Source organism: Arvicanthis niloticus, chromosome 4 (assembly GCF_011762505.2).
Source record: "Arvicanthis niloticus isolate mArvNil1 chromosome 4, mArvNil1.pat.X, whole genome shotgun sequence".
Taxonomy (NCBI): Eukaryota; Metazoa; Chordata; class Mammalia; order Rodentia; family Muridae; genus Arvicanthis; species Arvicanthis niloticus.
The window spans coordinates 106,826,225-106,849,258 of record NC_047661.1 but is presented as its reverse complement, the minus strand read 5'-3'; the positions used below and the strand labels follow the sequence as shown (position 1 = coordinate 106,849,258).

Genomic DNA, 23,034 nt, shown 5'->3' with positions numbered 1-23,034 from the left:
GCTTAATCTTTTTAAAAAGTTTATGCTTATGAGATTTCCATAGTGTAGCCTGTATTCTATGATAAATATCTGAATTAAACTGAACCAACCAGGTGAGCCTCAAGCTGGCCTTTTGATTACACTCAAGTCAACTGATGGATGGCCTCTTGATTTTCATTATTTTGTTCACTTTCTTCTATAAGGCAAGGGAAAGGCTTATTATTGTACACTACTGTGCAGTTACAAAGCTCGAAGGAACAAGTGCATCCTAAGACTGACTCCACTGGATGAAGTGGCTTCTAGACTTTCATCTCCAGTTAACTTCTACCCTAATAACAACACATCCCTCCAACCATGTCTCATCCATCAGCCACCACACAATGTTAACATGGATGCCACAGCTCACTCCAGCCCCTGCTTGCCCCACCCCCCACCCCCGCCCCCCGCCTGATCTTTCAGTCATGACTTGATCTGCATGGATTCTTTGTTCACTCTTGATCCTGTTCCCACAGAATGGGATCAGATTTTATTCGTTTCCAATTCCACACGTAAACAAGCTACACGAAAACACCCATGCCATCTCTCACAGAAAGGCCAAGGAGCTGCTTCATGAATGACAGCACAATTAAAGCTAAAATAATATAAAAATAATTTGAAAAAAAAAATCCCTTTTACTGTACACTCTCAAGTAAAGGAAGATAGGTGATAGTTTCTGCTAGCCAAAAATTGTGTTACTATTGATTTGGGCTTTACAGCTCAATGTACCTCACACTTCTGTGTGTATGTGGCTATGTGTCTATAATCTAGTTGTTTCTGCTAGTTTGCCTAATTATTAAACTACTTAACCAATTAGAATACTATTATATCACATTGAACAACTTTACGTAATTGCGTCTTTGAAATATTAGGAACATCGACACATTTATTTGGCTTGTAGAAGACTGAAATATTACAGATAACATTGTCTAGCTTTTTTCTTTTCTTTCTTTCTTTCTTTTTTTTTTTTTTTTTTGTTAAGAATATGGCTCTTAATACATTGACTTTCTGAGTTCCCAAGTGAAAGTCGCTTTAAAAAATTTTGAAGCTTACTTGAAGCATAGAGGTTCTCTCTCTTCTGATTTGGTCAAATATATGTCAGGTGTTTGACAGCACTTAGAACTTAGGGTTTAATCTACGCAGGCCCTTTGTGGTCAGCTATTTCAACCTATCATGAAGTGTTTGTTGAAGCTTCTCACTAAGCCAGCAGAGGGCACTTCTCACACCTCGGCACTGCTTAAGGGTGCAAATGCAGAGGCTGCAGAAACACAGTGTTTACCCCAAATCAGGCAGAGCCCTGCAGATCTGTTTTTGAAAGTCACAAAAATATAGAAAGCTCGGACTGTGTCACAGGGCCTTATTTAGAAAGCCAGGATTATGTGTGAGGTCGAACAGGGAGGGCGGCGAACACACTGTGTATTAGATGAATCTTCAGCTCTGGTCTCTTTCTATACATAGTCCTTCCTTCCTTTTCCAGCTCCAGGGGCGATGGGCTGAGTTTTGTTATAGATAGCACAAGATTCCATTTTCAAGCCAACCCGTTGATCTTCCTTCTTTTCAATTCTGCATTTATTCCTCCATCTTAAAGTTTGGGGTAATTGAACAATGGATGCTTCATATCTCACCGAAGAGCAGAAGTAACAGCTGTCAGTGTGATGTTTCAACTGCAGGGTTTGCTATAGGCCGCCTTCTTGGGGGTTTGGGCTGCATGGTTTTCTTTCTCCCAGAAATAAAGAATCACGGGGAAGTATTGTCCTCTGTTTGGTTGTAGCAAACACACAAGCCCGAGGCTGTGCAGTGAAGGGCAAAGTATCTACCTTTTTACTTTCAGCTGCAGTAAAAATAATTAAGACATCTTTTGTCAAGGAGTTACAAGCTAACCTTTCTTTAAAAGGCCTAGATTTTTGCAAAAGCATTGCTGTCCTAGATATAAACCCTGTTTCTTCCATGTTTATCTTTCCTACCAGCTCTGGTTTCATGTTGAAAAGATTGTGTCTGTGTGTGCGCGTGTGTGCTCCTATAGTTTGAAAAGGGGAAACTCCTTTATCCTTAGAGAAAAACAAAACAAAACAAGAATCTGAATAGATTTCCCCCCCTTCTTCCTGCAGTGTTTTGCTTGCTGTTCACTAATCCCTTTGCCCGTGGCTGCCTTGGTATCTAGTGTGTTCTAGAGTTGACAGGTCAAGAGGGAAGGGGTCCCTCAGCAGCAGTGCTTTGAGATGAAGTTGCCCTCAGCGAGTCCTCACCCATAAAAGGATCATAAACTTACAACCTAATCTTCACTCCCAAGCTGCCTTGGGCTTAGTGTCTGCTCATACGTATGTTTTGTCTTGTTTTAGCTGCACCATATGTGATTCCTTGTGCCATTTTCTTTTGTCTATTATTTTTCGTGATGACCCTGAGCTATGTCTTCCTCCTCAGTTCTGACACTACTCAGCCTTCGTCGCTTTCTTCACTTTGCCGATGTAGGCCTCAAAGAAGAAATGGCAGAAGAGCACAAGGTAGCTGAGGTACATGAGCGAGGACCAGAAGATGTTCTGAAAGTGGGAGTAGCACTGGTCGTTGTCATGCTGCATCCAGTTGAAGACCAGGTAGTTAATGACACAGCCCATCAGCATCTGCGTGATCTGGGACAAGGTGATGAACATGGCAAACTTCCGGGAGACTCGGAAACCCGCAGCCCGCAAGGCATAGTAAGAGTACATGACGGCGTGTACGCCATAGTTCATAGTCATGAACCAACCACCCCCAGCTACCATGTCTTTGTAGGAGTACCAAGAGTACAGAAGCACAGTGATGTGGTGGTACCAGTGCAGGAAGATCAGCTTCTGCTTCCTCAGAATGATGAATATTGTGTCACCTGGAAGACAAAGAGCAGAACAAAGCCCCGTGAGTGACAGCCAAGGCCGGCTCTAAGGAGTTGAATAGACATCTTAAACAAGCAAGACGGGCTACTCTTCACGATCGCCAACAGAACATTGTACCAGCTTCTGATCTGAAACGGACATCACCAACCAGATTCAATTACTCATAACAGGAAAAATGACCAGAAGGGGGACAGGTGACTGGTCTTAGAGCAAGTACGACCAGGTGGCAGACTGAAGTGCAAACTCAAGTGCCCAACAAAACACTCCAAGATTTCATGACAGACAAACGAAACGAGTACAACCCTAGGCTTACCCCTCACACACTTGGCGGATGGCCTAGAGTTGTCGGTACAGACAAGGTCAACTAATGCTGGGCCTTGGGAAGCTTCAGGTTCTGATGGCTGTGGTGGCATCAGTAGTCCCTGTTGCATTTGCCAAGAACTATTTAATAACTTTATATTTGTTTAGAACAAAAAGACAAACTGCCAGTGGTTACATTTATAAGCCTATTACAAAATTTCCATTGAAAGCCTCTGCTGTCTAGTGAGATGCTGATTTTATTATGCCTATAATAACAGAAATGACAGAAGGCAATGGCCACTCTCATGTGTACACTTCAGGGCCAAACTCTCCTTGCTACTACTCTACCGCTCTATGCCTTCCTTCCCTCTCTGGACTGTAATGTAGACACAACACTTCTCGTTGACCTTTGCTAGTGGAAAGAAGGTGGAAGTCTAAGAAATCTCATGTTCAAAACTAATTTAGGCAGTTCTAATCAGGATGGTTTTTAATGAGTCTCTTAACATTCATTAAAAATATCAATTTGACACAATACCCAATTGTAGTACAAGCAATTTTCTGTAAAATAATGAGCACTTCATCCTGCCTAACTCTTTAAATACCATCCTATCACATCATGTTACATGACGAACTTCTTATCTAACAAGACAGACATCGTGGTAATGCAAGCAGGACCTGCAGCACTGAAGTACTCTGTGCTTTCTCCTGTCTTGTATGCTGGAGTGTCTCAGTAGACCCGATTACTTTGGGAGGAGAACAATCTGGCGTAAAATCTTGAAAACAATATCCATCTAAATTTACCCCAAGTCTTTTTCAGAACTCATGTTCAGGATGGTGTTAGCTGAGGAGAGTTATCCTCAATGGTTCTGAGCAGCGCTACTCAAAGCCGTATCAAAGTTACTGTCCATAGCAAGGGTGGATTCCCATAATATACACATACTACCCTGAGGTTCTGGAAGGTCCAACCATGACTCCATGGACTTTGCTATTACCATTTAGTTGCATCGCCTTGCCTTCTGATGCAAATATAGTTCTGATGAACCAATCTAGAATCATTTTCCATTTTCCTGAGTCATGCCAAATCATGGAGACTCTAGGTATGGCAGAAGCTATAGAGGAACTAAGAAATGCACGATACCCCAAAGACTGTGATGGGCTTGATGTTGGCCAGCCATTTTTTCTTGAGCATATATACCTTGGTATGGACCTGGTGCTGGGCAAGAATAACCAAAGGGCTTTGATTTCTTGAAGGTGTCTGCTTTGTCATTTATCTTTGTTACCTTTGCCTCATGATCCTGCTATGGTGAGTTCTACAACCCTTGGCCCAGCCAAGAGACAGCTAGCAGACAAGATATGGTGTTTCTTGTACCCAAGATCTCTGTGTGCCTATGGAGAAGTCAATAGCAATTCTCCTCCCTTAGGCAGTCACAACTACCAAGAGACGTGTAGATCCAACTCTGTGTATGTGGCTTGTCAGACGGCTGGGCTCCTCTATGCAGAGCTAGTTACCTGAAGGGCTGCTGAGTCGGCACTTCAAAACAACAAGAGGCTCAAGTGAGCAAGGGCCTAGACTCAGTGCAGATGTTTCCAAGTTTTACCAAAAGCAAATCTCAGCAGGTTTTAATAGAATCCAAATGGCAGGCACTGGCCACTTGGCAGGAAAAGTAGAGGACCAGCCCTTTTGCTCTCACTAGTAGAGCAGAGTCTTTTAACTCCATTGAAACAAGTTCACCGTTTCCACTGGAAAACTCTTACTGCCATCATTAAGAGTTTAGTGATGAGGAGTCAGTGGGGAACGAGTTCAGTTTCAGCGGGCGGGGGGTGGGGGTGGGGAAATAAAAAAATTCCAGAAATGGACGGTGTTATGGTTATACTGCAATGTGAATATTATGCTTGCTTAACCCTCAGGGCAAAAGAAGAGACTAGTGGGAAACTATAGGTAGGTGCTTTGGGGGAATGGAAATAGTCTCACAGTTGTACTACATGGTGTGTGTGTGTGTGTGTGTGTGTGTGTGTGTGTGTGTATACCTTTCTCTTTGGTATTTTCATAAAGGACTCCATAATTCTTAGAACATACATAGGCAGAGAAGACAGGATCTAAAAATAAGAGAACTTAATTAAAAGTAATTCCAATGAATAAACGTTTCTTACCAAATGATAATGGTAAAACTTACTAATTGCAAAGACTAGGAGTTCATTTAACTTCCAAAACACATAGGCAAACACTCCGTAACCGCCAACTGTTTGGGTTTTTTGACCTGTGACACTCAGCAGCTGACCCCAGAGACACTGTTACACAAGCTGTACGGCATTTGGAGGCCATTGTTCCATATAGTTAAACTAGGAAACTGTAGTCAGCTCTTAAAATACTCCCATGAAGGATTTCAACTTCCATGACATTCCATGAAGGATCTAGAACTGTATGACAAATGTCAGCACACCAGCCTCAGTAGAGAACTGGTAGTACGGCATCCATTAGAGCTTCTATGCTAGTCAAGGTGAACAACCTCAACAAGAAATGAGACGACCTAAGTTGGAAGTCTCAGAACTCATAAAAAAGCTGGATGTGTAGAGTGAGTGTCTAAGGGAGGAGGGAGAGACAGGCCTGGGGTCAACAAGCATGGTGTACACTCTAGAAAAACACTGGAACTGGATCCACCTGCCTCTGCCTCCTACACCTGCATCCCGGACACAAATGTGTACAAACACACACCCAGAGTCACACAAAGTTTCCTGGGGCTTGATCTGTAGTTACCATGCTGTAAAATTCTGGGTAAAGAAGCTTTACATCCAAACCGTAGGTGCTTATATAAATTCACTGACTGGCTGAATCCCTATCAATGCATCTTACTCTCAGTTTGTGTTCGTGGTGCTACATGTGTATGTGCCTTCCATGTGCACACACACTATTGTTTACCTATTCAATCTGGATCACGCAGAGACCTGCGTTCATATTCTGATCCTAGAGCTTCTGTGACTCTTCCTTAGTCTTTGACCTAGGACCATCCATCCAACTGCCAGCTACTCATAGCACAGGCTTACACCACGTTGTGACGTGTGGCTCAGCTGCTCCCCAACACACCAGAGAGAACTTGTACCTACATGGATGTGTGACCTCGAACTGTGAGACACTTACAAAACACCAGTGTCAGAACAGATTGTAGGCATCTCCTGATAAACTTACACCCTCTCATCTGATTAAAGGAGAAAAAAAAAAAAACTAAACAAAACAACACTTGTACCTTCTAATTCCACAATTCAATTCCACTAAAGCCATATAATTATTAATCTTGAATTAAAAATATTAAGAATCCCAGATAGAAGGGTGACCTGTCTTCCTCAGGAAGAACATACACGTTTGTGAGCTAGTGGCCGCTATTCACAGAGTCACTCAGAGCCCACCCTCACCAGTGGATTCCTTACTCTGGCAAGAAGGACACATTTCCAGAAAACCATGCTCATAACGGGTCACCAACATAACTTGTCGATGCTTCAGAAAACCTATCCCACCCTTACTTTCAAGACCACCAAAGGGCGAAGGGAATCTGTAAGCAGAGCAAGAATTTCCACTCATTTCTAGCAGGTGTCCTACATTCACTTTCCCCAGGGCCAGACTCAGGGGTGAATAAAACCAAGCAGCAGAAATCAAGAGTTAGCTCAGTTAATGAGAACATGAGCCCCAAAAGCGAAGCTTGATTTCCCAGTCTGAATCTCGGCAGTAGAGATAAGTGGTTGTTTATCTCCGTGACTTGTGGTGCTGTTCGCCTTTTTCTTTGATTTTAATATCAGTTCAGCTTGTTTATGGGCCTTAGAGAAGAGACTGTGTGTTATCTTATAAATCCCTGAGAGTGGCCTATTTTTACTATTGCTAGGAAATTGGCATTCAAAAACTCTTTTTTCATCAATATACATAGTATACAGTGGCTAAAGAAAGGAGGGAGCAGAGGGGTGGGAGAGAGTCAGGCAAATTTTTAAAGTTCAGGCATTTTGGCTTCTCAACCAACAGCAGAAACAGACCTACACATTGTGTGTTTCTTTGTCCTGTATATGTGAAGTTGCAATGGGGTGGGTGGAAAGGGAAACAGACACTCACCTAGTTCGGGTGCTTTGCTGAGCACAAATGCATAAGCCCAGAATTTGCTGACAGGTCCATTGTAAAAACTCTGGTCACAAACTGACTGCTTCAGGCCTTTGGTCATCAAAATGTAGAGCATGTAAGCACCAGTTCGAAGAGCACCGAATATACTTCCAAAAGGAAGAGAAAAGAGAAAACAACAGTCAGGGGACCAATTTTACCTTTGACATTAACCTCTGTTACCTTCTGAGTATGAATTAACCCCCATAAGCTCATTCATTTGGACACCCAGTCCCCAGCTGGTGGTCTGTTCTAGAAGGGTTTGGAACCTTTACTAAGTATAACTAATACAACCATACTTAGAAGGCAGGTTGGCCACTGGTCGTAGTGGGCAGAGAAATGCCTAGTACCCAGTTACCTGGGTGTGTCCTCAAACACTCTGCAAAGGAGCTATCGCAATTCTTGGTACTTTGTTTTGAAGACTGTTTGCTCTTCCTCTGCGTTCCACACAATGAGGTCATGGAAACAAGACTCAGTCCTCACCAGACTCTGTGGAACTATTTCCTCCTGGGAACTATTTCACAGACAGGAGACAGAATAGCTGTACACCCTTGGCATCACCTCAGTTCTGTCTGCATCCAGTCACTTTCCAAGTCCCATTGGCTCTCATCCCTAAAAGTCTGTTATCGTCTTTAAGCTAATTCTCCCTTCACATCTGGACCAGATGCCTTGACTCCTGAAGCGGGATCCAGGCTGCTGGTCCTGGCCATGTCTTTTTGTTCTGTGATCATCTGTGTCTGCATCAGGAGCACCTTCTAGACTTAGCTCTACTACCAGCCTACGATGAATTCCACTCATCCTAGAAGAGCTAAGTATCCATCCAACTGTGTACACAAACCACCAACACTGTTCTTCATTTGATATGTTTGCCTCTAGATAGTCACAGATGTTCCATAAAAATGTCAAAGGGGGGAAAGACTACAGACAATATAAACACAAAACAAACAAAACATCTTTCCAACCAGGACCTGGTAAGGAAACAGAAGCACTCTGGAAAATATTGACATAATAATAATATAACTAGAAACATGAAAGCACTTGGCAGTTAGAGCAAGGAGATGCCATTGTGAGCGAACCCTTTAGGTGTGCAACCCGGGATGGAATCTACAATCTCTATGCAAAGAGAGATGGCAGGCCCCACTGGGAGATGTGTCAGCCTTCCCTTCTTCTCTTCATAGGATTCCACCATCTTCCAACAGTCAGTGGAAGCTAAGTGACTGATCCACTGTGGGACGAACTGGCATCCTCACCAGATTGGGGAATGGAATTTTCCAAGAGGAGATACAGAAACACTTTTTCTGTGTAAGAGTTACAAGTCACTTGGCTAATCAGACCATGAACTTTGTCCACTACATACATAGAACTAAAAGTTGACTTTGCTGAGACTTAAGGAAATGAAATTGACTTCCTGATTACTGTCTAAATCAGGACTGGAATCAGGGTCTCTAAGGGTAGTGTCCCTAATTTCAATAGATACTGCCACTTCTTGGTTATTGATGCAATTTATCCTTCAGTGGCTTGCTGCACCTAGATGCCCCTCCCCATTCCTGACCAGGAATCACAGGATTCTGAATGGCTTCTTTACTGGTCACCTTCGCCTCCTGATGTTCTGCTCAGTGTGCCAGCACTGCTGGGTACGTCCCGTTCTCTGCCTCAGGGCTTTTTGAGTACTCTTCCCTCTGGAAGCTTATTGGTATTCACCCCAAGGCTGGTTCTTTGTCCTTTTCAAGTCTCGAACAGGTATTATCTCATGGTGAGGATGCCTCCATATCTAGTCTACAGCCTTAATGTAGAGGAAGTGGTCTGGACTTCATGGGACAAGTTGCACAATGGAAATTTTCATTCTTAACTTGACTCTCTCTCCCCTGGCTTCCCTAGATGATGGTTCAACTTTAATATGGAAGGTTCCAACTTCTCCAAATTAAGGTTTTACATTTTAGACACTCTGCTGTTTTGGAAGAAACACAGACGTGCCGTCCAATGTCTGAGAAAGAGTCAAGTAATCCCCCAACCCCACTTTGTTCAGGGTGCCCCAGTATCTTATTCTTCTAAGAAAATCAAACACCTTAGGTACAGTTTAGGAGCAATCTTGAGTATGTAAACCAGTTTTAGCATTCCCATTTTCCTTAGGAGAGATCTGTTAAAGTACACGTGGCCAGTTCTAGCCAATGGGATGGGATGGGAAAGGTTTCTTCTTTGCTCTCTGATGCACATTGCTTCAGCAGGCATTTTGCAGCTACGAGGACAAAGTCAAGCTAGGATAGCAAAACAGCTGGTCTGGATGTGGCTGAGGTGGTGAGTGAAATTAACGTTCCAGCTACCCTGGCTCAAGGCTTCTTGCATTTCAGAAATCAATCTTCTGTACTGTATAAGCCATTTGGAAACTTTCTTCCTATTTCTTGCAGCCCAAAGCCCTAGGTCAATCCAGCACATGGATGTGATTTTCAATTGACTTGTTAGTTTAACACTCCGTGTGGAAATCACCTTTGTGGTTCAAAAGTGCAGGTAGTCACTGGTACCGCTGGGACAGTACATAGTGTACATATGATGCGTATCCCGGATCATATAACAATGACTTCTGCTAGTTCTAAAGCAAGGAAACCTATGTGATACTCTTCAAAACACATTGGCTACATCTGGGACTTTTCCGTATAAGTCTATTTTGTAAATTATAACCTTCCCTATCATACCCAGCCTATACATACCCAAAACCCACGTGGCCCAGAGATGTTTCTCTACTGTATTGCTGCCAGATTGACTGCAAGTAGACAGAGCAGATCCAAAACAATCTTCCAAACCTGGGAAATCACTGTTTATTTTTTTAATTGTTAATAATTAAACTTACTCCCTCAATTGCTAAATGCTTAGTACAATGGTTTTGATGGCTCTGGGAGACTTCCTGTGTAGTGTGAGCCAATGTAGTGCGAGAGCTGCTTTGGATCGGGAATGGTTTCTTTGCTCTTAGTGTGTATTGTCTGGAAGTGCAGCAGACATTTTGCTGGCATTTCAGTTGGGGGTAAATAGTTATTCACAGAGTTGAGGGTTGGAGGGGGCGGGGGGGGGGGCAGGAAGGAATCACTGCAGAGAATCTTTGACATCACGATGATCCACAATACTGCTATCAAGTATACAGCACAAATTATTGTCTCATATTCAGAGCCTCCGTCCCTGAGCTCTGAACAATAAGGCTGTCTCAGAACTGAGGACAGTGGCACTTTTGAGGGACTATGCCAGTGCCAGCCATTGGGCCTATGTGTTCACGGGCAAAGGCGCATTGTTGGGCGTTGACAATGCTGCTGTTGGGGAACAGGGTAGGCCTGCTCAGCCAGTGGGGTAACTGTCATCTGTGGGAAGCCACCAGCTCTGCCTCTGCCATATCTCAGCCATGTGCACTTCGGATCAGGTGGCTCTTGGGACAACATCGTTTTGTGACACATTACTAAACTACACTTTAAGGCGAGCCCTCTTTCGTCTGTAAGTCGAGTTACTTCTAGAGGCAGTGTGACAGACACAACTGCACAGTTGTGCTTCTGTGACCACACTTCTCTGGTAGGTTTGGCAGGCAGGTCCCTCACTGGGACACATCACAGGTCCTTTTTTGTAAGGAAACACTCTATTCACACCCACACACAGCTGTAATTCAGGCCTTCTGAGTCTACAGAGGAGAAGTTGATAGAATCATTCATTCTCTTTACCCTCTTTCCTAGAGAGGGTCTGGTGGCCTGCAGGGCTTGCTGTTGAGAGCATGCTGCTGAGGACCCTCTGACTCAGGGGGTAAGCAGGGATGGGACAGTGTTGAGGACTGCACTGCCCGGCTTGGTGGCCACTGTGTTGCAGACCCCACTGCTCCACACTTTGGGGCTAAGTGCTCTGGTCAAGAGAGAGAGTGGGGATGGAGGGGCAAGAGACATGAAGAATAGAGACAAGCCAGAGGGTCTGTAGTCAAGTCTTGTTTACTGTCTCCCATAGACTATATTCACACCTCCTATTGACCTCCTATTGACCTCCTATTGACACTATTACAAGGAAATCCTGGGTATTTATAAGCACAAGCAGGAGAACACAGGTGAAGACACTTTACCATGTGCACCATGCAGCTGGACTCACTAAACAGCAAAACAAGCTATGTGGGATAAACAAGATGTTTGTCAGAGTGTACTCAGCTGTTGTAGGCTGTTGAAAAACAAGTCTCTATCAGGGTATATGGCTTGAGATGGCTGCAAAGTTGATAGCTGCTTTCTAGCTGCTTTCTGCTAAAAGTTGGCTCCCAACAGGACAGAGGACAGGGGTGGTGGGTGGGGTGATCGGGAGAGGGGCAATGGGGCAGGGGATACTCTATATGTGGTTGGCCTAGACTCCCTGCTTTCTCATCCAGATTGCAAGTCCCACGACCGCCAGCATTTCACAATCTGTGTCAGCTAGCAAGTTCATAACTGGACAGACAGAAGCATTTTCCCAATGAACATCTTGGAAGAAACGCTGCTGGCAGGGAAAAGCAGCTCATTCTTGTGCATGGTTGCTTTAGTCAGCTGACAAAGACTGTTCTGAGAGGCAGGTGAGCTGAGTCTGGGTGACAGTGGGTAATGTGGCCAGATAACCATCACCAGGAAAGTCTTTGCTGCTTGTAAATTCACACTCATCCTGTACTTAGCTATCTACTAGTTCTGAAGGCATACGCTTTTTCTTGCAGAGTTTAGTTTTGTTTTTTAACAGTAACGAAAGAGCAGAGTGCTGTGGGAGAAAGCAGTGGATGTTTCTGCTCTTCCCTCAGCATCGTAAGGCATAACTGCAGTGAGGAGGTCGGCCAATTGCCCTGCTCAGCTAAGGTGCTACCACTGGCCTCCGGACTCAGGGCAAGGAAGTGTGTTTTGAATTTCCACAGGAGACACTAAATTGGGAAGGGAACAGCCCACGGGCTGTCAAGAGAACCATGTTTTTTGTACTCCAGGTCTATCCATTCAGCATGGCTTTTTAAAAATAAATAAATGTGTATTAGACTGACATTTTCAAAACCTCTACTTAAATAGGTGGCTGCTCACCACTGATAAACATAAACAACAACAGAGGTGCTTGCGACCGACGGGGCCTGCGTGGACTGTTCAGTGTGAAGAAATATTAATAGTCATCATCCTGTGTATTAATCACAAACCAGCACTGAGATTGTCAAGAGAAAATCCTGATTCATTTACTGAGCCATCAACTATTTAACTAACAGCAAGGGTCAGATACTGAAGTACACATGTGAAGGGCAAAGCCTCTGTAACATAATGTAGGTGACAGACATTTCACACACACACACACACACACACACACACACACACACACACACACACACACAATTTCATTACCCAATCCTAAAAGTAATTGTACTTTTGGTGCAGACCTTGGGAGATGGATGGAGTAATTATAACAAAATATATTTGTGCAATATAGATCCCGATCTATCTATCTATCTATCTATCTATCTATCTATCTATCTATCTATCTATCTCTCCATTCATCCAAAAGTAATTGCGACAAAGTTACAGTTACTTTCATAATAGGTGTCTGACATTTTGTCAGTCGTTAAACCGTGACAATGGCTGAGCCAGCAGTAGCAGCTCTCTATAAACACAGGAGAGGCTACTGATATTTCTGATAACAAAATCTGAGCTGACATTGTTCTTAGACTCAGACAATATCCATAGTAGGACAAATACCCAATGATTCAAGAACAGGATAAAACAGCCCCCCCCCCCCCCAATCAAACCAAACCAAACCAAACCAAACCACACCACACCAATTGTCATCCAGCAACTGCTGTTATGCATTTACCCTAGGAGAGGTTTCAGACTACAGATGTGGGATGGAATCAGGTCATCTCCACGCCCCTGTCGCCTTTTCTAATGACATACAGCTCAAGGGCTGGAACCTTTTCACTCCAGAAGACTGCACTCTCAGTAGAGAATGTCAAACTTTAGGGGAAGATTGTTTATTATTTTGCTTATCCTTTGCAAAACTGTTGTTTTGACAACACAGCAACCCAAAGTATGAACTGTTTCTGCTGTGTTAGCCAGCAGCTAACCTGAGATCCTTTGTCACTTAACGCTGTCCCTCACGGTGCGAAGTGTTTAACTATATAATTTTTCTTCAGCTTTGACTATTGAGAAGGACTTTTATAGGTTTTATGTATTAATTTAAAATTTTATCTATTAGTTTATATGTATGATGTTTAGTTTGATGGATGTCCGTGAACCACTGGCCTGCAGTGGCCATGGAGGCCAGGAGAGTGTGTTGGGTTCCCCTGGGACTGAAGTTCAGACTGGAAATTTAGTCTGTGTCTTCTGAAACAAGAAAGTGCTCTTAAGCACTGAGCCGTCTCTCCAGCCTTTTGATTCATTTATTTCTCCTTGGAATATAAAACTAGATACTTCAATTAGAAACTTGGAAAATATACCAAATATGGTGGCTCAAAAGGTCTATTATAATAAACTGTACATGAGATGAATAATAACTGACATGGCACACACACTTGGATCTCTGAGTTCAACAGGACCCTCTTCTTTCCTCAGAAGCTACTGGAAAATTAATTTTAAACTCTCATTGCTTTCTTTCATCTGTTTAGACCAGTTTTATTTTTAAGCGACATACAAAGTGAGAGATTTCTCTGTATGATAAAATTCTTATTTCTAATGTTTATGTTTGCTTCATATTTAGTCCTTGGGATTCGTCTTTAGTTTGTAATTGAGAAAAAAACAAAACGATTCCTTTGGAGTTCTAATGTTACATAGACATTTCTTCCTTCTTGAAGAGCAACGGGTCAAGCAACAGGACAGGAATGAGTAACTGAAACGTAAGACAGGTAATAAGGAAAGTGAAGGGCGGAAAAGGTGAGTCCTGATGAGGAGGAGGAGCAGGAGCAGGAGGAAGAGGAGCAGGAGGAAGAGGAGCAGGAGGAAGAGGAGCAGGAGGAGGGAACCTAACACGTGACACTGGAATCAGGAAGTAGCTTCCAGTTCATCTTCGTTTGTAGTGACATCTAAAAGTAACTGATAAGTAGCATATAACCATTTAATGCACTTCTAGGCTAAGCAAATGCTACAGGCTGAGGTATAGATTGCACTGGTCCTGAAGGCTCCATGCGGAACATGGTCAGTGGGAAAAGTCTCTGAGTACATAGAAGCTTTGTAAATAGCTCCCAATGTGCCCCAGAAGACATGTGCTGTGGTGGGTGTGCATTGTACAGCTGCTGTCTCCGTTCCCAACACTTCCTTGATAAGTCAGAGAACTCCTGCTTTAGACAGTTGTTCTGAGTATGTTTGATAGGATGGGCTGGCTTTGATTCAATGTCTGATATGTCACTTTAATTCCCTTAACTTGTAAATACAAGCGACTTTTTTTCCCCCCAAATGAAAAGGAAGGGTTTAAGGGTCTGAGTGTTGTTTAAATACTGTAACTCCTTGTCTCCCAGTGACCCGACATGTTAAATAAAGCTGACTAGGTCCTTACATCTGGAGCATACAACTTGGAAATGACCCACTTGTTTCAAGAACCTGGCAAAATACTGACACTCTGGGGCCAACTTTGAATGACCAACTTGATAAAAAAAAAAACCAGCCCTGCAGAGTGCAGAGTGGGGAGGAAGGAGAAATTGAGATAGGGATCTTACATTATCTGCCTAGTACAACTGATGGCTTCAGATCCCTCAAGACCAATAGCGAAAGTGCCAACGTTTAAGTCCTAGCAGTGTCAGCCTCAGTTCTGGCTGGCTTAAACTTGACTCTGCAGACATCTTAGGATGTGAGCCACAAGATGATGCAACCCCTGGCCCTGTGAGACATTATTGTTTCTAATTTACAGACAAAGACATAGACAGCAAGGGAATTGTGAGCTAGCCCAAGAATCCCCAGTTCCTACGCAGCAAACACTTCAGTCTACAGCTTATAGCTCAGAGCTGCTTCTGAAAACTCACCAGAGTGTCACTAAAGAAAGTGGCTCTCGGTTCGATGATGAGAAAATCTCCCACAAACCCTAAAAAAAAACGATTTCAATGCCTGGAACAAAGCTCACAAAGAAGTTTAGCCTTTAGTCTTGGGAGCAACTATAGGTTCTAGTTCTCGGTTAAGATCATTCTGGAGATGTTCCTGTTCAAGATAGCATCTTGCCTGTCCTCTTGCTCCATGAATCTGTGCATGAAGCTACATCAGTAACCAGTGGAGGGAGTCACCCATCTATGAGCCATGGACACCCAAGTAAGAACGTGAAGCCTGAAAGTTCTGTTGAACTTTCCAAAGTCAGTGTCTTGTGATGGGTGGGCTTTCTTCCTTTGACTTATCTTCTCAACAACCAACACAGTGCCAAGTAATCCACTCCTGAGAAGGCTTACCCAGGCCTAAGAGATAGTTTCAGTTTCATAAGGGAAGAACAATATTCAGGTGTCTGGACTTTTATAATGAGAACAACAAACAAAACTCTACCATTATTAGTGACAGGATGCTAGAGAACCAGAACTCTATGAACCAGAAAGAAGCTGAAATGAATGAAGTACAGTGAGAGTGGATGTTGAAGCCAAAACCAAACGAAACCAAACCAAACCAAAACCGAAAAAAATCTCATGTGAACCACGAAAATGGTTAGTCATCTTGTTTCTCCAGAAAACCTAGCTCCTTAGGGAAACTTATGGTGCTTGGAGTAGGAACAGATTCTGAGAGCAGCAGTAATTCCAGTACCGATAGCCCTGCTCCACCAACACAACTTTACAGGCTTCCTGCCTTACACAGCTGCAGGAGGAAAGCAAAGGCTTCCGAGAGATGATTTATAGCGATCTCGTGGGGAAGAGTTCCTGAAGCATGCTATAGAACATTATGTGCGGAGGAGGAGGAGGAGGAGGAGGAGGAGCAGGAGGAGGAGGAGGAGGAGAACCGGGAGAAGAAGGGGAAGGAGGTGACTCGAGGTCACCGGGGTGCTCACTTTCTCACATCCTTAAAATGAATGGACTGCAGATGTCCTTCAGGAGCCCAGCTCTAGTCTTTCATGAGCTCCTACTAGAGCTTCGAGGAAGGGAGGAGCCATAAATCATTAACTTTCTGCTCCTTCAGATATCCAGTGTCTTCCTTTGGGCACATTAATCTAAAGGCCCATCAGATCTTGATCACCCTTTAAAGCAGCACATTAATTCCTTCGGAAATCGTCCTTGTCACCGAGTAATAGAATCATTAGTGTCATGAGCATGCAAAAGAAGGTGAAGTCAATAGAAAATCCATTCCACAAATATTAAGTATAAACGCTCACTGGGTGGTAGGCTATACTTCATTGAAAAGAGCTTAGTTTTGCTTTCGTCCATATTTAGTTACTTTTACTGGGCAGGGCATGTCTGTAAAATATTTATTTACTTGTGAACATAAACAGTGACACGCCTTTCTGTCACCGACTCAGTCACAGATTACTCCCAGGGTCTGGCACAACAAGCTACCTCAAGGGTAATGAACCACCTCCCTTAGAGGGAACGGAGCTTCAATCTTAAGACCACTGAGTGGGATTCCACTCCTTGGGTAACTTTTCAGTCTCCATTTTCCCTCCAGGGTCTTCCATTTTATTTCTTTTGGCAAACTCATGAGTGCACATGAAGCCAGGCCCACATGAGGAAGCTTGTAGTGGGGATTTTTATTTACTAAGCAATTGACCAAGAAGTTTTCTGGAATGAGATGATAGGAGTAAGATATTTCTTCTTAAATTGTATCATTAGCTGATTAACAAAAAAAAGATGGGTATTATAGAAGTACAAGTATATTGGGTGTTTTTTTTGTTTGTTTGTTTGCTTTTGTCATCTTGACACAAACTGGAGTCATCTGAGAAAATGCCCCCATCACACTGGCCTATAGAGAAGACTGTGAGGCACTCTCTTGATTGACTTTTGATGTGGGAGGGCCAGGCCACTGTGGATGGTTTTCCATCCTCGGGCAGATGGTCCTAGGGTGTAGAAAAAAAGCAAACTGAGCAAGCTGTGGGAAGGAACTTGGTTTCTACTCCAGTTCCTGCCTCTGGAATTTTTGCTCTACTTTCATCAAATACCATCTGTGACCCGAGACTTGTAAGATGAACTAAAACTTTTTCTCCCCAAGTTGCTTTTGATCAGAAGGTTTTATCATAGCAACGAAAAACTAACTGAGAAAGCAGGATTGCTTTCTGGGCCTGGCAAGTGGTGTGTCAGATGAACATGATAGAAGGCCAAAGCCCAGCTCTGCTATCATCTGGGTCCTTTACATCTGAAACGCAGAACTGTTCTCTAGGTCAGTTCACCACCTTGAGATGAGAAGGACAAATGCCACTCAATAGCTGAAGAGATCCTTCAGAACTGAGTCTGCAGGATTAAAGGAAACGCAGAGGCGATGACAATAAAAAGCCTTTGTTCTTTCATTTTTAACAGACACTGGGGATTTGGGCAGACATAGATGACTCAGAGGTTAAAAGCACCGGCTACTCTTCTAGAAGACTGGGGATCAATTCCTAGCACCCACATGTTGGCTCATCAGTGTCTGTAACTCAAGTTCCAGGGATCTGATATCTTCTTCCGGCCTTCTCGGGCACCAGGCACACATAATTAAAATAAGTAATCGTAGGAATTTCCTTTCTAACTGAAACTCATTATTAGCTTCTCAGTTGTGAAGTGTACATGGACGGAGCCAGAAGAGTTACCTTTACAGCCGTTGTCCATGGCTAAGTCACAGACTTCTCAAGAGACATCTAGCAGATCTCGAGATCATTGGGCAGCATGTTCATCACTGGTCTTATAGACAACTGAGAGTTTCCAATTTTATGGCTCCAGAATGCTTTGCCATTTACGAATGGCCACATAGCAACCTTGGCAACCTAACCTAAACTTCAAGACTTCCTTTTTTTTTTTTTTTTTTTGGAAGGATTTCTGGTCATTCATGGCATGAGAAACCCCAAATCAAAGCCTTTCATGGATCCATATGATGGGCTGTAAGAACTCGAAATCTTGATGGAATCACAGAGTGATTTTGGAAAAGAAAACCACTGCACACACAAGCACATCTTAATGTGCTTGATAGGTCTATTTAAGAAGAAAAATTAGCTCAGGCCCATCACTCTCACTTAGGTCAGGTGGAGCCTTTCCTAAGTATTCAGCTGATGTCTGGGCTTTTCTTCATAAACTTTACTTTTGAAGGCCAATCTGTTGGATTTCCATGACATCTTGGGTACTTTTCCTAGAGGTATCAATGGACACTTTACCTCTTTAGTGACGAGGTCTGCCTCTGCCTGACACCTCAGACTGCAGCCTGGCTTAGCATTCTATCAGTGCTATGCCAGAGGTGTGCCCTCTTATCAGAAAACAAGTAGTGCTGTCTAGCATGTGGGTAGCCTAGACCCCTTGCGAGCTGACGGAGGGGATGTAAATTGGAAGGAAATACTTAGAAGATGGTATGGCAGTCACCCTAAAAGCTGAAAACACATGACCACATAATTCAGCAATATCACCTGGGGCCCACAGTTTATTCATAAAACCTAAAAATGAAACCTTAAAAAAAAGTTATGTTCACACATGTATTCTAGCAACATTATTCATAACAGCCAAGAGAGGAGTAACCCGAGTGTCTGTCAGTGGACGAATGGATAGCAAACTGTGAACTGTTCAGATGAGTCTTGAAAAGAAATTCTGACCCAAGCTACAAGGTGCACAAACAGTGAGGACGTTGTGCTAAGTGAAAAAAGCTCACCACACAAAGACAGGTACTACGTGACTTAGACTTCGGAGTCAGCCAAATATGTACTAGGGAGGTGGAAATGGAGAGTTATCCTTTAATTGGCAGTTTGAATTCCGTAAGATAAAGAACTTCTAAACCTGGCTGCACAGGTGAACACACTTGATACACACACAGACAAAAATGGTTGAGATAAAAAAAAAAAAAAAAAAAAAGGCAGAAAAAAGGCAAGATTGGAAAAGGGTCTCCAGATATCTCTAAGTCTAAATTCCTGTGCTTTGAGCTCTTACTTCCAAAAACAAAACAAAACAAAACAAAACAAAACAAGTTAAGTGAATTTCTTGATTAATGACATTTTAAAATGCTAAGGAAAACAAAGAAAAAACAAAGTTCAATTGTAAGCTAAAAGTATTGGCCAGCCTGTACTACATAGCAAGATTTTTGTCCAAACATCACTCACCCTCCCACAGCCTCAACATAATTAGTAGCGTGTGCTTCTGAAAAAAAAAAAAAAAAAAAAAAAAAAAAAAAAAGCTAAACTGGCTTCTTGCAATTAATCGAAAGTTCCAGCAATGAAGAGATAAAAGTCTGAAACACATAGATGGAAGCTCTGACAGGCACAGGGCGGACTATAAAAATCAGGGTGTCCATGCAGGCAAGCATACAGCAAGCAGATTAGAGAAACCGAGCAGCCAGCCCCCTGCAAGGGCATCTTGGGAGAAACTGCTGGATAATGACTCTGCACTTCAGTCTACAAATCAGTTTATGGGCAAAGATGAAGAATTTGAGATGGGTACTAATGAAACGATGTCACGAGTCGGGGCTGGCTAAGGATAGACCTGTCTCTATAATAGACATTGTTATGAGAGCTGGGTCAAGTGTGCAGAATGCACACAGATGCAACCATCAACACAGCTATAACAACATCTCAAATTAATGAAGCTTTCTTTTTTCAGGCAGTTACACGTAAATGCCCTAACTAGTTAATCTTAACTTGATGGTCACACAAGAATTAGTGTCCCGCCTGAAAAAAACACACAGATAAACCTGTCAAACTCTGGCTTAATTAGGTTGTATCTAATCTGGGTTTATTCATTTAAAAAAAAAAAACAAAAAAACAAAAAAACCCCCAAAAACCTTATTCTACACTTATTCCATGCTAGGTTCTCTTGTAGTATCCCAGAATTCATCTGTTTTACCAAGTCTATATTCTGCTGGGGTTAAAACACACCACACACACACACACACACACACACACGGAATAACTTAATGATCTCCTGTAGTGGTTAAATATCTCAGTAATGACAAAACGTTTCAGGGTAATCAAGGTGACAAGTGAGCTGATAATAGATTCGTGAGAAGGAGCCTGACCTGCCACAGCTTTGATATGAACACACATACAAGGCTCACAGCAGAAGAGACGGGGGTGCCAGTCCAAGGCCAGGAAGGCTGGTTGTACAGGGACAGGGATGAAATATGGCTTCGAAGATTGGTATGGCCCCAGCCTGTAGATAGAGCCTCTGAGGATTTTATAAGGTATAATAATTAGCAACAATAAAAATCATTTTCTCAGTAGCACTGCAGAGCACTGTCTGGCTTTAAGCAGGACAGGGATATGATATGCTTTATACTTTTAGGGACCATGTAGGGCTGCCACATGGGAAAAGACCACAACATGGAATGACAACCTCCGCACTGTTAACACACACAACTGTGGAGTTTTTAATAAAGAACATTTATTCTTGCTACGTAATAGAGTAACTAAGGAGAACATTTAAAAAGGGCTAGCTCTCTCATTCCTACGGATGCTGGTAGCTGCAAACGGCAACAGCAGACATACAATAAAGACAACTTGGTGATGCTTTTTTTTTTTTTAGCAGCTCCCTGAAACACTGTCATGGGTGAAATACAGCAAGGAAGGAAAGGCTAAAGGTCTCTGGCCTAAGCAATAAGGGTCTTGAGATAAAGAGAAACTAATTTAATTATTAACTTATTTTCTACTGATTAAATTAACTTGTAAGGAATTCTTTACAAGTTGACCAAGAACATTTAAATAAATAAATAAATAAATAAATAAATAAAGGCTTTTCAGAGCACACTGAGTTTGAGGCAAGACAAACTACCAGAAGAAAATGTAGATTGAGATGAAGCAGGGATTCAGAGATATCATCACCTTCAGGAAGTCACCAGAGAGAACAGCCATGCTCTAGGGGTTGCCTGTGTCTCCTGGCTCTGCCAAGATGGCAATAGGCCAACCAGGAAGCTGGTGGAAAAGAGCCACTCCCTGAAGTGAAAGTTAATCAGAACAGGGCTGTTATCTCAGGTGAAGGCGTGCAGTTAATAGTTAATAATCCACAGAGGGGGGCGAAATGTCTGTAGAGAGGTCAGCCACAAACAGGAAGCTTAGGAACACAGATAAGCATGCCAAGTGGGCCAGAGTCCCAGTCAGACTGTGCTGGGGCACAGCAGGACACACTGGGCTTCTTGTCTTGACCTGGATGTTGAAAGGAGATGTTGAGGGTGTGGAGAGTTAGCCCCTAAAATCAAACGGAATTGTGACTTAGAGTAAACCATGGTGGTTATAATAAATGCAGATTTTTAGGCTTGGCTACCAGTGGTTCCAACTGGTTGGAAGGGAGAACCCCAAAAAACACAACTTTTAATTAACACTCAGATGCTTTTATGTAAATGGCCCCCAAGTCGGGCTTGAGAAACCCTGTCTATGGTCTTTCTCACTTTATTTCCTTTCTGCAGGACTCTGCTAGTGAGCCACACCCCCCAGCCCACAGTCCTCTCTAGTAGAATCTACTAGTCTCTCACGGTTTAGCCTTCTTCAAAACTCTGGCCCTCCAATTATGTAAAGAACGTGGAACTGAGCAAATAGCGCTCTCACATCCATAGGAGGACATTTCCTCTCGTTCTGTAAGTTCTTCCATAGGGACCTGAATCACAACATTCTGAAATATTCCTATATAAATAACACGCTGTGGTTCACGCATACAATTAGATGAACTGTGTACCCCCATATATAAACTACACTCAAGAAACAATGTCAAAGCTAGTGTCCAAGCTACGCTATAACAACAATGCCACAAAATTTGAAGCTTCTCCCTGTCGTTCATTGTCACCTTAGCAACTTTGTGGATCAAGAAAGTCATAAGTCCTCAGTGTGACTGGGTGGTAACCTTGCTGGGATAAACCTGGGTCTACTGTGGCTTGCACAAGCGCTCTAGTGCACAGACCCACACTGAGTGCCTGACTGGCTGTTCAGCCCAGGCAGCCCTCAAACTGGCAATCCTCCTGCCTCTGGCTTCCAGGCCCTGGCACTACACTACATTAGTGTGTTGCCACTCTGAGCCCACTATGACAATGACAGCTGGTGAACCGACACAATGTCACCCCTGTCACCATTAAATAAATGGTAGTGTGCCGGGCGGTGGTGGCACACACCTTTAATCCCAGCACTTGGGAGGCAGAGGCAGGCAGATTTCTGTGTTTGAGGCTAGCCTGGTCTACAGAGTGAGTTCCAGGACAGCCAGGGCTACACAGAGAAACCCTGTCTCGAAAAACCAAACCAAAAAAAAAAAAAAAAAAAAAAAAAAAGGTAGTGTTAAAACCACCAGAGCCACACTTTCAAATAAAGAACCCCTCTTAGGATGGAAAATTACTGTTAGCATATATTTGCTGTGTTTAAAGTTATGTTTTGAAACACGAAGTTACACGGAGATAGATCTACATGTTCTGACAATCCCAGTTTGGCTTTTATTCCTATGGAAAAAAATGAATCTTGAGCTACAACAGTTCAGAAACACCTGACTGTTCTGACATATCAAAAGAACTTGCCTGCCACAACTAAAGGTTGCAAGCCTAGTGTGTATATTATTTGTAGGTTGGTGTAGGATGGTGTGGATTAAAAACCCTGACATACATTGTATAAATTGGTTGTTAGAATTCTAGGAGCGCCTGTGATTTCTCTGTTTTGAACAGAGAAAAGCTGTTCATTTTAAATTAGGCT

At 43.0% G+C, this 23,034-nt stretch overlaps 1 protein-coding gene across 1 annotated transcript in view; it reads right to left on the bottom strand.

The window, feature by feature from the left end:
* Positions 1–1,338: 1,338 nt before the first annotated feature.
* Elovl6 (ELOVL fatty acid elongase 6) overlaps positions 1,339–23,034 on the bottom strand; it is a 111,676-nt gene continuing 89,980 nt past the window's right edge. The window contains exons 4-5 of the mRNA XM_034499989.2: positions 7,276–7,427; positions 1,339–2,875 (exon numbers count right to left, since the gene is read on the bottom strand). Coding sequence (XP_034355880.1) covers positions 2,445–2,875; positions 7,276–7,427 — 583 coding nt within the window. The 3' untranslated portion in view covers positions 1,339–2,444. The remainder of the gene's footprint in view (positions 2,876–7,275; positions 7,428–23,034) is intronic.